This window comes from Chiloscyllium plagiosum, unplaced genomic scaffold, assembly GCF_037043375.1.
Source record: "Chiloscyllium plagiosum isolate Xiang-an unplaced genomic scaffold, Cpla_swu_hap1 HiC_scaffold_14, whole genome shotgun sequence".
NCBI lineage: Eukaryota > Metazoa > Chordata > Chondrichthyes > Orectolobiformes > Hemiscylliidae > Chiloscyllium > Chiloscyllium plagiosum.
In genome coordinates this window covers 73,985,989-74,002,351 of record NW_028270152.1, presented here as the reverse complement: position 1 = coordinate 74,002,351, position 16,363 = coordinate 73,985,989, and the positions used below count along the sequence as shown (strand labels likewise).

The 16,363-nt window shown below is 45.4% G+C and overlaps 1 protein-coding gene across 3 annotated transcripts in view; it reads left to right on the top strand.

Annotated features, from left to right (window-relative positions):
- The window catches only part of grm2a (glutamate receptor, metabotropic 2a), a 134,799-nt gene that overhangs the window by 93,905 nt on the left and 24,531 nt on the right, over window positions 1–16,363 (top strand). For all 3 annotated transcript variants that reach the window (XM_087994530.1, XM_043708473.2, XM_087994532.1), the window contains one exon: window positions 5,206–5,797. In XM_087994530.1, the coding sequence (XP_087850656.1) occupies window positions 5,336–5,797 (462 nt within the window). In that variant the 5' untranslated portion in view covers window positions 5,206–5,335. The remainder of the gene's footprint in view (window positions 1–5,205; window positions 5,798–16,363) is intronic.

Below are 16,363 nucleotides of genomic sequence, written 5' to 3'. Positions count from 1 at the left end.
AGTCAGCCATGGTTGCCTCATCCTCCTTGTACCATGCTTGCTTTTCCTTGGGATGAATCTCTGCTGTATCTCCTGAGCCACTCCCGGAAACTCCTGCCATTGCTGTCCCACTGTCTTTCCTGCTCGGCTCCTCTCCCAATCAATTCTACCATCATGCCTCTATTCAGCCATAACACCTCTGATTCTATCGCTCCCTAGCATCTTTCATGACCATTGCACATCACAAATGCCCCAACAGCTAATGAAATGCTCCCGGAATGCAGTAGTCACTATTATACTGTAGGGAGTGCAGCAGCCAATTCACATGCACCACAAGCAGCAATGCAGTAATGGCTCAATAATTTTGTTTGTGGTGTTGATTGAGGGATTTTTCTCCCAACGTCCCACTGCGTTGCGAGCAGAAGGCAAATGAGATCATGGAGGGATGACCATTTCATTGGTCTGTGCAGATTCTTCTGTTGAACCATGGTGGGAAACAAAGTGATAATCCCATGGAAGATGAGTAGTAACCAGCACCAGATTTAAGAACAGATTGTGTCGCAAGTGGGACAGGATTGTCTGACGAAGTGAGGGATGAGGTGGATGAAGAAGTGCAACAAATGTGGAGTGGTCAGATCTTACAGATTCACTGACTTGGTTGCATGTGGGTTTACACTTGAAATAATTGGAGAGGGGTCTGGAATTAGTAGCCAACTTGACTTAAAAATGGTCTAAGAGCAGAAAGAGAGAGGTTGTATTAAGGACAATTCCTCACAACAGACTGTAGTGGATGACAGTGCCACGTGATTCTGTTCTGGCACAGCCTTTGTGTATTGTGTGGGTATGTTAACCATTCAGATCTTGATTGAGGGGGTTTGGTCTTTACATTTGCACATGGTGTTAAACAATGAAAGCTCGGTCAACACACTGAAACTCAAAAGAAGCTGAAAGTAAATATTAGCAAGAAGGTAGAATTGGCAAACCTGCAGCAAATGGAATTCAACATCAGTACGTGTGAGATGGTATATTTTGATTATCTTGACTGAGTGAAGGTAAATGGGGTTGGACATTGGAACATAGGAGCAAGAGTAAGCCATTCAGCTAGTCGAGTTTTCCTTGATTTTTCTCAGTCAGGGTTGATCATTTATCTTAATACTAAATGGGAAGGCAATGGCCTCGTGGACTATTAACCCAGAGATCTGGGTTTGAATCCTGCCGTGGCAGATGGTGGAATTTAAATTCAATAAAAGTCTGGAATTACGGGTTTAATAATGACCATGGATCTGCTGTCAGTTGTTGGGAAAAGCCCATCTAGTTCACTAATGTCCTTTTGGGAAGGAAACTGCTAACCTTTACCTGGACTGGCTGACATGTGACTCCAGACCCACAGCAATGTGGGAACAAAATGTAGAAATTGCTGGAAAAGCTCAGCAGGTCTGGCTGAGAAATCAGAGTTAATGTTTTCAGGTCGACTGACTCTTCCTCAGAATGCCACCGAGTCACTAATATTCTCATCCTGTGTCTGAATGAAGTAAAAATTCCCACATTACCCCGATACCTTTTGATGTCATGAGGAACTTGAAGTTTATCAATCTCTCTTTTGAACTTACTTAATATCTAAGCTCCTGCAATGGTCTGGACTAGAACATTCCAAAGATTTGTCACTCTCTGAGTGAAAACATATCTCAGCACCTCAGTCCTAAATGGCTTCCTTTTCGTTCTGAGACTCTTGTCACCTGTTTCTAGACTTCACAGATCGGGGACCTGCATCTACTCCATCTACCCCTTTTAGAATTTTGGAAGTATCTATGAGATAGTCTCCCATTATTCTCAACTCTAGGGAATACAGAATAAAATCCTGTCTCCTCAGAGGACAGATCCCCCACTACCTACTGTCAGTGGCAAACATATCCTTCCTGAGGCAAGGGAACTAGAATGGCAATATTACTTCACATGGACTCTCACCAGTGTCCGCTACAATTGGAACAACCCTTCTTTGCTGAGTACTTGAATTCCCTTGTGATAAACATGATGTTTGTCTCTAGTTGTCTTGCTGCGCCTGCTTGCTAGCCTTGGAGATTCTCAGGAATTAAACGTTGATGTTCTGGAATGAGAGTAAAGCTATATGAACGTTAAAGTGTGTGAGTTTTTATTTGTACATTTTATGGTGGTCATGATGGAGTTACAGTTGGTTGAATAACAGTGCGGAATCAAGCACTAAAGGTCAATTTTTTACTGACTCGCATTGCAAAGGCGAGACACTGTGTATGGAATGGTAGAGGGAAGAAGCTGGAGGTCAGGAGATGAAACCTTCCAGGGTAAAGACAAGCAAAGCTCTGACCCCTTTGCAGAAGTATGGAAGGATTTGGTGGATCATGTTCAGTTGGCAACTAGAGGGAGATGGTGATGTCGTGGTATAATAGTGAAAAGATGTAGAGCCAATACTCTGGGAAGATGGGCTCATATCCCACTTTGGCACCCGGTGAAAGTCAGATTCAATTCATTGTCCTGGAACGGAAAGCCATTCTTTGTAATTATGTCCTTTCAGGGAAATAGGTCTCCTGGCAAGGACGGTACAGTGATTGGCCATGCTAAAATTGCCCCGTGGTGACCAGGGTTGGTGGATTAGCCATTAGAAATGCAGGGTTATGGGGATAGAGCCGGTGAGCTGGGTCTGGGTGGGATGCTTTTTGGAGGGTTGGTGTATATTCAATGGGCCAAACTGCCTCTTTCTGCTCCATCGGGATTCTGTGGTTGTGTTGGAAATAGTTCTGGTGAGCCAATCAGTTCCAAGATAATGAGCAATGATGGTTGGCCCACTTTTGGAACACTGCGTTCAATTCTGCTCTCGCTGCCATAGGAAAGATGTTGTTAAACTTCAAAGGGACAGAAAAGATTTACAAGGATGTTGTTGGGGTTGAAGGGTTTGAACTATAGAAAGAGGCTGGAGCTATTTTACCTGGTGTGTCAGAAGTTGAGGGTGACCCTATTGGGGTTTATAAAATCAATAATGCACGAATAGGGTGAGTAGCCAAGGGCTTTACCCAAGGTGGGGGGAGTCCAAAGCTAGAGGGCATTGACTTAAGGTGAGAGGAGATAAGATTTAAAAGGAACCCAAGGGGCAATGTTTTCACACAGAGGGTGATGAGTGTATGGAACAAGCTGCCAGAGGAAGTGGTGGAGGTTGGTACAATTACAACACTTAAAAGGCATCTAGGTGGGTATATGAATGGGAAGAATTTAGAGAGATATGGGCCAAATGCTGGAAAAGGGATCTGGATTCGGTTGGGATATCTGGACAGCACGGACAGGGTTGGACTGAAGGGTCTGCGTCCGTGCTATACAGCTCGATGCCTTTATGACTCAGTGGGTGTTGTGACTGATAACCACATTTAATGGCCCCTCAAATGGATAAGGCCATGTTGAAAAGATAAATAGAGATCTTGGTCCCAAAGAGAAAAGTGCAGTGTCGAAAAGCAATGGTGCCTCCATGGGAAATCCGCAGCAACCATGCAGTAGGGCTAGCGAGTGTGAGTCTGAGCTCCACGCTGTTGGAAGGATTCCAGAGCTACAGCTCAGCTACACCAGCAACTACCCAGCTGGGAGGGAAGCCAACTACAAAGGGAAGGGCTAGAGAACGAGCTGGATGGAGATGTTTAAGATTACAAGCGGTCGAACAGAGATGATTGAAGCAGGCAGTTCTTTGAGGTGTCCAGAACAAGGTATAGTATTAAAGATAAGAGGCGTATGATGGACAGAGGGAAACATTTATAACACAGAAGGTTCTCAGATTATGGAACACAGAACCCATTCAACAGAGAAGGCGAGGACTAATGGATAAGAGATGAGGAGGAACAAGGAAAGTCCAGCCTCAAGTAGAGTCCTAGAGTCATACGGCACGGAAACAGACCCTTCAATCCAACCAGTCCATGCTGGCCATAATCCCAAACTGAACTAGTCCCACCTGCCTGCACCTGGCTCATTTCCCTCCAAACCTCTCTTATTCACTAACCTATCCAAATGTCTTCTAAACATTGTAACTGTATCTGCATCCACCATTTCCTCTGGAAGCTCATTTCACACTTGAACTACTCTCTGTATAAAAATGTTGCCCCCATGTCCTTTCTAAATCTTTCTCCTTTCATCTTAAAAATATGTCTCCCAGTCTTGAAATCCCCCATCCCAGGGAAAAGACATCTGCCATTCATCTTATCTATATCCCTTATGATTTTACAAATCTGTATAAAGTCACCCCTCAATCTCCTACATTCCAGTGAAAAGCATCCCAGACTATCCAGTCTCTCCTTATAACTTAAATCTCCAATTCCCGACGATACCCTGGTAAATCTCTTTTGTACCCTCTCCAACTTGATCATGTCCTTCCTATAACAGGGCGACCAGAACTGAACACAGGGTAAACCTCTAATGTTTCCATGCTGGAATTTCTGTGAAACTGCTTGTAATGAAGGCTGGAAAAGTTACCAGTGAGAGGCTGGGAACGATAGCAGGATACAGCCTGTTAGAGCTGAATGCACAGGGAGGAGGTAAGATTGATCAGAGCAATGTCAATGTGGACTGCTTCAGAAACAAATGAGGATGAACTAAAGGTCATTTTCCTTTGCGTGGTAGTGTGCCCGATACATCATTGAGCAGAATTTCCTTGGGTGTGCAATTGATTAATGGTGTCTGCTGACAAATCCGTTGGAAAAGGTGAGAAGAGACATTCCTGAGAAAGGATACAGAGAAACTTTACAAGGATCTTACTGAGACTGAAGGGTTTCAGTTATAAGGAAATGTTGAGACATTTTTTCCCTGGAGCATCAGAGACTGAGGGAGTGATCTTACAGAGTTTGTAAAATCACAAGGGGCATAGATGCGGTGAATAGGCAAGGTCTTTTACCAAGGATGAGGAAGTCCAAGATTAAGGTGAGGGGGAAAGATTTAATAGGGATCCAAGGGACAGCGTTTTCACACAGAGGGTGGTGCATGCATGGAATGAGCTGCCAGAGGAATGTTTAAAAGGCATTTGGACAGGTACGTGAATAGGAAAGGGGTTAAAGGGATATGGGCCAAATGCTGGCAAATGGGACTAGTTAGATTTGGGAAACCTGGTTGGCATGGATGAGTTGGGCCGAAGGGTCTGTTTCCATGCTGTGTGACTCCATAAGATTTGAAGCAATTTCCAAATGTCACTCTAATTGGATCTTTCTGCATCTTTCTCCACAGCCAACGGACTAGGATAATGCCCTTTGTTCCCAGATTGGGGGAGTTCTTGCTGCCCCCTGTCTCCCGGAAGTTGTGAGGTTTCAATAGAAACAGCTCTCCCCCCTCCCCTGCACGCCCCCTGCCACTGGACATGTCCCAGCCACAGCTGCTCAGCCTCCTGCACCTTGTGCTTCAGGTGATCTTGTCCAGCTCCAACAGCTTTCCTGCTGGGAAGAAGGAGATTGCGATCGATGGGGATCTGGTGATCGGAGGCTTGTTCCCAGTCCATGAGAAAGGCAACGGTTTGGAAGACTGTGGAAGGATCAACGAGCAGCGGGGCATTGAGCGGCTCGAGGCCATGCTCTTTGCTCTGGACGCGATAAACAAGGACCCCAGCATTTTGCCTGGGATCAAACTGGGGGCCCACATCCTGGACACCTGCTCCAAGGACACCTACGCATTGGAGCAGTCACTGGAGTTTGTCAGATCGTCTTTGGCTAAAGTCGACGAGACCGAATACATCTGTCCGGATGGATCCTTTGCCATTCATGATGACAAGGCGTTCGCCATTGCTGGGGTCATTGGGGGCTCGTACAGTGATGTGTCCATCCAGGTAAGGGCCAGACAGAACTGGCATCTTGGCCTAATGTGGTAAATTGCGTTACCAGAGGAGACAGAAACTGGGAGGGTATTATCATTAAGGCAATATTTCAAACTTGACATTATGCTTTCGTGAACAGACTACATTGTGTACTGATATCATTGTATGCTGTTATCATTGTATGCTAATATCATTGTATAATGATATCATTGTATACTGATATCATTGTATACTGACATCGTTGTATATTGATATCATTGTATACTGATATCATCGTCTACCGATATCATTGCATACTGATATCATTGTATACTGATATAATTATATACTGACATTGTTGTATATTGATATCATTGTATACCGATATCATTGTATACCGATATCATTGTATATTGATATCATTGGAGTCATTGAGATTTACAGCACAGAAAAAGACCCTTTGGCCAGTTGAGTCAGCACTGGTCAAAGCATCTACCTGCTCTAATCCCCTTTTCGTGCACTGGCCCCTAGCCTTGGCATCACAAGTGTATATCTAAATACTTCTTCAATATTGTGAGCGTTTCTGCCTCTCCCCTTACAAGCAGCAAGTTCCAGATTTGTGGGCGGCACGGTGGCACAGTGGTTAGCACTGCTGCCTCACAGCGCCAGAGACCCAGGTTCATTTCCCGCCTCAGGCGACTCTCTCTGTGGAGTTTGCACGTTCTCCCCGTGTCTGCGTGGGTTTCCTCCGGGTGCTCCGGTTTCCTCCCACAATCCAAAAAAAATGGTTAGGTGAATTGGCCATGCTAAATTGCCCGTAGTGTTAGGTGAAGGGGTAAATGTAGGAGTATGGGTCTGGGTGGTATACGCTTCGGCGGGTCGGTGTGGACTTGTTGGGCCGAAGGGCCTGTTTCCAAACTGTAAGTAATCTAAACTACTCTCTGGGTGAAAAAGCTTTTCCTCACATTTCCTGTAAACCTCCTGCCCTCCCGCTGGTCACTGACCCCTCCATCAAGGGGGAAGGATTTTTTCCTGCCTACTCTATCTGTGCCCTCCTCATTTTAAACATCTCAATCATGTCCCCTGTCAATCTCCACTGCTCAAAGGAAAACAATCGCAGTCTGCCCCCTCTCTCTTCATAACTGAAATTCTCCAGCCCAGGCAACACCTGTAAATCTCCTCTGTATCCTCTCCAGTGCTATCGCATCCCTCCTATAATGTGGGATCCAGAACTGCACACAACACTCTAGCTGTGACCTAACCAATGATTTATACAGTTCCAGCATCAGCTCCCTGCTCTTGAATTGTGTGCTCGGCTAGCGTCCCATATGCCTTGTTAACCACTTTATCCACTTCTCCTAATACCTTAAGGTACTGCTATACACACACATCAAGGTCTCCTCTGATCCTCAGTGCATCCCAGGGCACGACCATTCATCATACATACCATCACTGCTCATGTAATTGTATACACATGCAATTGTATATTTGTATCATTGTATACTTCCTACGAGGTGTTTGGGAAATTCCAGGCTCTGTCTTTCGCCATGTTAGTGTCATGTGTGTCCCGATCAGGCTTTGGCACTGGCCATTGCTTCTTGGAGCCTGGACTCAGCAAAAGAGGCAGGATGCAGATTTCCCAGGCATTGCCAATCTGCTCCAGAGAGTCTGACAGCTGATGTTGTTGCTGAACACACTCTGACTGTCTCCGCAAACATCTCCCTCAAGGACAAAGAGGCTCCTTGAGAACAGGACTAAAAACCTGCCTTGTGTTCGCATGTTTCTTTAGTGTCACAACAAGTGTGTGTGTGTGTGTGTTACAGAATATGGAGGAAAGTGCAAGGAGGTGCAGGATTGACTGAATGGATAGATCAGCATTGAAGGGTTGAATGGCCTACCTACCCATGTTCCTACTTTTCCTGTGACCATATTTCTAACCGAAACACCAGAAATGGCTGCATATATTTAAAGCTGCCAATTACTGTATGCAATGTGTTAGCTGCAGGTCAGCAGGTCTGCACAGTAGGAGGTTGATGTAATGCCTAGTAGTTTTGAAGCTGGTGCTTGCTAATTAATGCTCTCACTGAAGGGTTAATTAGAGGGAAGGCAGCGAGAAGCAGTAGATGTGGCCTTGACACTTACAAAGGGGGTGGTGATGGGGGTGAAGGGTACGTTTTCTTCCAGCCTTGTCAAGCTGCATAACACAGTGCGTGAGCTCACATATGGAAACCCCCTTGCATTTCTGGTGAGATAATGAGTAGGCTTGAAATGCGCTTAAAATAACTGTTCGTTCAATAGGTAACAGCTCAGTAATTCAGCCCCCCTGCAAACAGACTCAATTTTGTTCTTGCTGAGAGAAACCCATTTGACGGTCAAAGATCTGGGCAAAAGGGCAAAATTGACCACATATCCCATAGGTCAAAGGCTAAGGGTCTCACAGGACAGGGTTGAAGATTAAAGGTCACAGCACAGACCATTATCTCTGTAAAATTCCAAAGGGCCCCAGTACAGGATTCAAATGAAAAATCAGCAGAGGTCATTAACTCCTTCAGCTCATTCCATCATCCAATTAAGTCTTGGGCTAACCTACATTTTAACCCCATCCACCCACCCTGCTTCTAAAATCCTTGGTGCCTTTAGTCTCACAAAAATCTAGCTGCCGTTTTTAACTTTGTAATTTAAACAACAACTTTTCGGGGGAAAGAACTGTTCTCTCTTTGGGGTGAAAAGCTGTTCCCTACTGATAACCCCAAAGGGACTAATCTTAAGGTTATCTCACCTTGACCTAAACTCTCCCATGAGAGGAATTGGTTCCTCTCCACCTTCCCTATCAATGAATGTAATCATTGTAACCTTCTCAAGGAGGTCAGCCATTAACCTTCCATACTGATGGGAATACAAGTGCAATGTTCTTATGGCCTGCCAATGGTGTTGGAAGGATTAATTAGTCAAGACGCAACTGTTTGAACACACTTTCCTTCAGTATCAGGTCCCAGAGTGGGAATTGAATCCAGAATTTTTGGCGCAGAGGCAGGGATGGACAAGTCCTCCTCTATTCTTTGAAAATCTGCCATGGCTTTGTCCGGTTAACTCAAACCACAGCCCCTCCCCTCCTCCCTCTCCCCCCCACCAATCTGTCCTTTCCAGAATTGAGCACAAAATTTGAGATGGGATCTGACCAATGAATCATAGTGGAAGCAGACCATTCGGCCATCGATTTCACACCAACCCTTTGAAAGACATTCCACCCAAACCCACTCCCAATCCCCACCCCCGCCACACTATCCCTGTAACCCTGCATTTCCCATGGCTAATCCACCTAGCCTAGACATCCCTGGATACCATGGGCAATTTAGCATGGCCAATCCAACTAACCTGCACACCTTTGGATTGTGGGATAAAACAAGAGCAACTAAAGGAAACCCACACAAACACGGGGGGAGTGTGCAAACTCTACCCAGACAGTCACCTGTATGGGCGGCACGGTGGCACAGTGGTTAGCACTGCTGCCTCACAGCGCCAGAGACCCGGGTTCAATTCCTGACTCAGGCAACTGACTGTGTGGAGTTTGCACATTCTCCCCGTGTCTGCGTGGGTTTTCTCCGGGTGCTCCGGTTTCCTCCCACAGTCCAAAGATGTGCAGGTCAGGTGAGTTGGCCATGCTAAATTGCCAGTAGTGTTAGGTGAAGGGGTAAATGTAGGGGAATGGGTGTGTTGCGCTTCGGCGGGTCGGTGTGGACTTGTTGGGCCGAAGGGCCTGTTTCCACACTGTAAGTAATCTAATCTAATTGAGGTTGGAATCAAACCTGGGTCCCTGGCAGTGTGAGGCAGCACTGCTAACCACTGGAGTCACTGTGTGACCATGATTTACACAATTTCAACATAATCCCTCCTCTGTCCTGCAGTCCCTTTAAGAAGCAAGATTCCAGTTTACCCTATTTATTACACCAGCAAATCCAGTGACAACAGCTAACTCACTCATATTGCTTTCTGTCCATCCAGGTGTTTATTTTAGTGAAAGGTTGAGACTTGGTACAGATCCCCGAGTCAGAAATTGCTAACTGTCGTACAGCTCCCTTATGACTGCTGTCCACTTCACCACTCACTTTGCAATTTTATGCACTCCTGTTTAATTTACTGATCGCCGTCCTGGGAGTCGATATAAGCACCATCTGTGAACACAATCTCCCACAATCTTTCACCTTATCTCCTCAAAAATCTCAACTAGGTTTGAGGGTCAAAGCATCCCAAACGAGAGAACTGGTTAGCCGTTTACAATGATGACCCAGACCCTGGAAGGGGGAACAAGTGGGATATCTGCTCATTTTGGAATGCATGTATGCTATCTATCAGTGGGATCTGAGACTCTGGCCAGCGGTCAGAATGGAGAATGCTCATATTCCTCGACATTGTCAGATTACCCCTCACTATCTGAACCATTATAATGGGAATAGAGACCTTTGTTCTGATGCGTTGATTGTGCAACTATGTGCTTCTGTTGCTTAGTTGTTCATGTGATGCCTTGGTAGTGCCCCTATCTCTGAGCCAGGAGACCCAGGATTAAATTTAAGAGACCCAGGTACAATGCAGCAAGTAACCTACCTCCTGACTCCCCAAAGCCTGTCCACCATTGACATGCTCTCCACTTGCCTGGATGAGTGCAGCTCTAACAAAACTCAAGAAGCTCAACACCGTCCAGGACAAAGCAACTTTCTTGGTTGGCACTGCATCCACAAACATCCACACCCTCCACCACCGATGCTCAGTAGCAGCAGTGTGTACTATCTAGAAGGTGGACTGCAGAAATTCACCAAAGATCCTTAGACAGGTCCTTCCAAACCCACAACCACTTCCATCTGGAAGGATAAGGGCAGCAGATATATGAAAACACCATCACCTGCAAGTTCCCCTCCAAACCATCCTGACTTGGAAATATTTCACCATTGTTGCTGTGACCTGGTGTTGCTGAGTCAAAATCCTGGAATTCCCTCTCTATGGGCATTTTAGGTCTTCCTCCAGCACATGGACTGCAGTGATTCAAGAAGGCAGCTCACCATCACTAGGGCAACTAGGGGCAGGCAATAGCCAGCGACACTCAAGTCCCACTAGTGAGTAAGAAAATCCCAGCTGTTGAGAGGTGTGAAAGGCCATCTCTGAACAAGTTGATTAGGAGGTATTTGCAATCAATAGCCTTTGGTGTTTAGCATGTAGAGCTGTGTTTCATTATATTACTTTGGAACATTATTCGGTGGTATATGAAGTGATGTTCTCTGTTGAACTAGTCTTTATCTCTGTGTTTGATTGTGGAATGTAAGGGATGGTCTGGGCTGTTAGTTCTACAGTTGCTGGCCCACAGCAATTCATGGATGCTGGTATTGGGCTGTTATCTTTCTCTACAGTCTGTGCTATTTGACATGGTGACTCGAGGCAGTTTAAGCTGGACTTTAAAGCTGACAGCTTCTTTTTGTAAGGTGGCCCATGTCCCAGTGGTATCTTTAGGACATGTGCCTGGTTGGTGGAAGAAGGTGCGATCTTCGCTTTCTCAAGGTGCTTTTACAACTCTTTTTTTTTTCCCTGGACAGTCTATGTCTTGGTATGAAATTAAAATTAAAATTCTTGGCAACATTTTTCACCTCATTGGAAAATTGAAACCTGATTTAACAAGCTGTCCTTTCATAACAAGTCTCTATTGCACTCTTTGTTCACCCTTTTGCATTTTTGTAGCGCTTTGCATGGCCGCAGGATATTCTGGGCGGCACGGTGGCACAGTGGTTAGCACTGCTGCCTCACAGTGCCAGAGACCTGGGTTCAATTCCCGCCTCAGGCGACTGACTGTGTGGAGTTTGCACGTTCTCCCCGTGTCTGCGTGGGTTTCCTCCGGGTGCTCCGGTTTCCTCCCACAGTCCAAAGATGTGCAGGTCAGGTGAATTGGCCATGCTAAATTGCCCATAGTGTTAGGTAAGGGGTAAATGTATGGGTGGGTTGCGCTTCGGCGGGGCGGTGTGGACTTGTTGGGCCGAAGGGCCTGTTTCCACACTGTAAGTAATCTAATCTAATCTAATCTAATTCCCAGTGCCTTTATAGTTGATGAAACTTTTCAGAAATGTTGGTGAATGGTGCAACCATGGCAACAGTCCATGAGGCAACGACTAGGCAGCCAGAAGGGGGCAGCATCTGCCAACCTTGGTGATGCTATCCGTGCTACACAGTGGAGTCAGTCTAGTGTTTGCCCTGTTCAGAACATCAGACACCAAGTCACTGCAGTGTCATCAACTGCAAGCTTGTCTGAGTCGCAGGGTCCAGTGTTCAATCCCCTCTCGAGGGCTTGATGTAAACAAAATCATGGCTCAGTGCAGGGTTTGAGGGAATGATGCACTGTTGGGGGAGCTGTCCTTTGGCGAAGAAGTTAAGCTGAGACCCCCATTTGTCTCTGATGTAAAGGAGCACTCAACGCTCTGTCAAAGAAAAGTGAATGAGTCAGTCCCAGTGCCTTGGGCATGTTTCATCTCTTAATTAACAATGCAGAAATGGTCATTATCACATCTCGGTTTGTGGGAGCTTCCTGTGAATGAATTGGCTGCTGATTTTTCCTCCACCACAACAATTGCAGTTGAAAATTGCCTCATTGGTTGCAATATTTTTTTGAGGATTGGATTGTAAAAGTTGGTCCCTACTTAGAAATCTTACGTTGAGAGACAGAATTGCTGAGGTGCATTAAAGTACATATTTTTCCCTTGCTTCCGTCAGATTTTCCTCTGTCGCAGTTCTGAATTATTTTTGTTTTCCTTGCTGATCGTAAATCAGGAGCATTAAAGGAATCAAAAGCAACTTTACATATTGGGTGTAGCACGGATAGCAGCACCATGCTTGGCAGATGCTGCCCCCTTCTGGCTGCTTGGTCATTGCATCATGAGTTGTTGCCACGTTTGCACTATTTGCCCATATTTCTGAAGAGTTTCATCGACTGTAAAGGCGCTGGGAACATCCTGTGGCTGTGCAGGGCGCTACAAAAATTCAAAAGGGTGAACCAGCAGTGAAAAAGTTACTGAAAGGACAGCTTGTTAAATCAGGTCTCAACTTTCCACTGAGATGGAAAAAGTTGCCAAACATTTTAATTTCATACCATAGAGTGTCCAGGAAATGAAAAGAGTCAGAGATAAGTTTTCAGAAATTCCAGGAGTGTAAGCACAGCAAGAGGCTACGTTGCCAATTAACTGTTTTTAAACTGTAGATCGAGACAAAATACATCCTAACTCACTCCTCCTCAAAACAACCCTCCCTTTTTCTTCATTGTTGAGAGATGTGGCTCTTAACCCGGACTCAGCTGGCACCCCAGCTCACATATGGGCCCCTGAGGGTAGATCGGGGTTGGGAGGGGGCTAGTGTTTGGGGCCCGAGGATGGAGAACACAGCTGGTTCCCAGTGACTGTCCTCATTTTCACCCTGAACAGCATCTCCCTCACAGCCTGAGAGCTGTCCTGACCTTCCCTTACTGGTCGAAGATCTATCTAACTCACCTTGAATGCTCCCCATCACCAAGCCTCCACTGCTGTCTGAGGAGCAGAATTCCACTATCAATCTCTTGAGTGAAAATCTTTCTCCTCGTCTCCAACTTGAAGGGGAGTCTGTTTTCTAGACTCCCCCCACCAAGGAAAACATCTTCTTATCACGTACACTGGAAGTCTACTCAGGATCTTTGTCCCATATTTCTGAACTCTCTAATTTGTACTAGATATTCCTTTCTCGTTTCCAAACTCAATCTTCACAGTATTATATGCTTTCCCTTTCAATGTGATACTATCCTTAACTTACTTCATTGGCCAAGGATTGTCTATTCTCTCATAGAGTGTTTCTTTTCCAATGGAATATATCTTTAGTGAGAGTGATGAAGTGTACTATGTATGAGTTATTAAATAGCTGTCTCTGCTTCTTTCCTGTCCTACCATTAACACACAGGGGTCCTTGATTTACAAACATCCACTTACGCAGGCTCATACTCATGAACACGATCCCATTGAGGGTCATAGAGTCATAGACATGTACAGCATGGAAACAGACCCTTCGGTCCAACCCGTCCATGCCAACCAGATATCCCAACCCAATCTAGTCCCACCTGCCAGCACCCGGCCCATATCCCTCCAAACGCTTCCTATTCATATACCAATCCAAATGCCTCTTAAATATTGCAACTGTACCAGCCTCCACCACATCCTCTGGCAGCTCATTCCATACACGTACCACCCTCTGCATGAAAACGTTGCTCCTTAGGTCTCTTTTATATCTTTCCCCTCTCACCCTAAACCAATGCCCTCTAGTTCTGAACTCCCCGACCCTAGGGAAAAGACTTTGTCTACTTATCCTATCCATGCCCCTCATAATTTTGTAAACCTCTATAAGGACACCCCTCAGCCTCCGACGCTCCAGGGAAAACAGCCCCAGCCTGTTCAACATCTCCCTGTAGCTCAAATCCTCCAACCCTGGCAACATCCTTGTAAATCTTTTCCGAACCCTTTCAAATTTCACAGCATCTTTCCGATAGGAAGGAGACCAGAACTGCACGCAATATTCCAACAGTGGCCTAAGACCCGACATTACGTTGTCCCACATTGTATTCTGACTTGCATTAAAATTGACTGTCATTAGCACTGCTGCCTCAGTGCGGCAGGAACCAGGTTCAATTCCAGCCTCGGGTGACTGTCTGTGTGGAAGTTGCACATTCTCCCCATGTCTGCATGGGTTTCCTCTGGATACTCTGGTTTCCTCCCACAATCCAATGGTATGAAGGTAAGGTGGATTGGCCATGTCAAATTTCTCGAAGTGTCTGGGGATGTACAGGCTAGATTGAATTAGCCAAGGGAAATACAAGGTTACTGGGATAGGGGCTGGGTGGAATACTCTTTGGAGGGTTAATATGGACTCGATGGGCCGAAGATAGGGATTCTGTGTTTGGGGTCCAGAAAAAACCCATTCACCACCCAGTGGCTGCCTATGTTTCCAGTTAGCTTTAGTCAATATTTTCCTCATATCCATGCAGTTACTTTATGTTGAGGATATCCACACTGCTCCTTCTCAAACTGAATGTTAAAGTCTAGCATCTTATTGCCAGTGTTGCCTACAGTCTCCTTTACTATGATGTTAATTAATCCTGCCTCATCGCCAATGACCAGAGTTTAAGCAGCCTACTTCCTGTTTGGCATGACAAAGTACGACTGTGAGAAAGTTTGATCTCCTTAACCCTCTCTGAACTCATCTTTATAGCTGTCAAAGCTAGCCAATAGTTCTGGTGACCACACTACCAGAAGGATGTGGATGCATTGGAGAGGGTACAGAAAAGGTTTACCAGGACGTTGCCTGGTAGGGGGGATTTTAGCAATGAAGAAAGGTTTGGATAGACTGGGTTTGTTCTCACTGGAATGCAGGAGGTTGAGGGGCAACCTGATCGAAGTTTATAAGATTCTGATTGGTGTGGATAGAGTGGAAGGTATGAGGCTTTTTCCCAGGGTGGACGGGCCAATTACAAGGGGACAGAAGTTCAAGATGCAAGGGAGGAAGCTTAAAAGAGACCTGTGAGGCAAGCTTTTCACACAAAGGGTAGTGAGTGCCTGGAGCACACTGCCAAAGGAGGTGGTGGAAGCAGACACAATAGCAGCATTCAAGAAGCACCTGGATGAATACATGAATAGGAAGGGAATAGAGGGATACAGATCCTATAAGTGAGGACACTTTTAGTATGGAAGGGCAAAATATATTGACTCAGATGAGACAGAATTTGTTAGCTTCATCTCAGAAGGTTCCTTGAAACGTTCTGTAGATAGTCCAACTGGGGTACAGGCCGTACCACACCTTGCAGTGGGGATAGAACCTGGCCAGCTGATTGAAGTTTCACTGAGGAAGCATTTTGGGAAGAGTGATCATAATTCTATAAGTTTTAAGATAAGCATGGATAAGAATAAGGCAGGTCTTTGCATGAAAAGTCTAAATTGTGGGAAGTCTAATTAGAATAGGATTAGGCAGAAACTGAAAAAAATTACTTTGGAGGTGGCTGTTTGAGGGTAAATCCACATCTGACACGTGGGAGTCTTTTAAATACAGGTTGATCAGAGGTCAGGACCAGCACGTTCATGTGAGGATGGCAGATAGGATTGAAAGATTTGGGAATCCTGGATGACAAGAGATATTGAAAGTTAGAAAGAAGCACATGAAAGGTTTAAGAAACTGAATTCAGACTCGGCCCTTGAAGAACATAAAGAAAGCAGGAAAGAGCTTTAACAAGGAGTTAAGGGAGGGCTAAAAGGGGCCATGGAATGTCCTTTGCAAGTAGGATCAAGGAGCATTTTATATTCACATTAGGAGCAAGGGGTAACTGGGGAAAGGATAGGTCCACTCAAGAACAAAGGAGGGAATTTATGCATGGAGCCAGAGGACGTGGATGAGGTCCTTAATGAATACTTTGTATTGGTATTCACCAGTCAGAAGGTAATGGCTACAGAGAAAAGGTTAGGGAGGGGTATGTTCATATTCTGAAGCATGTCAATATTAAGAAGGATGTACACCAACTGGAAAGTTGGGAAGAGAAATGACAGATGATAATCTGGACAA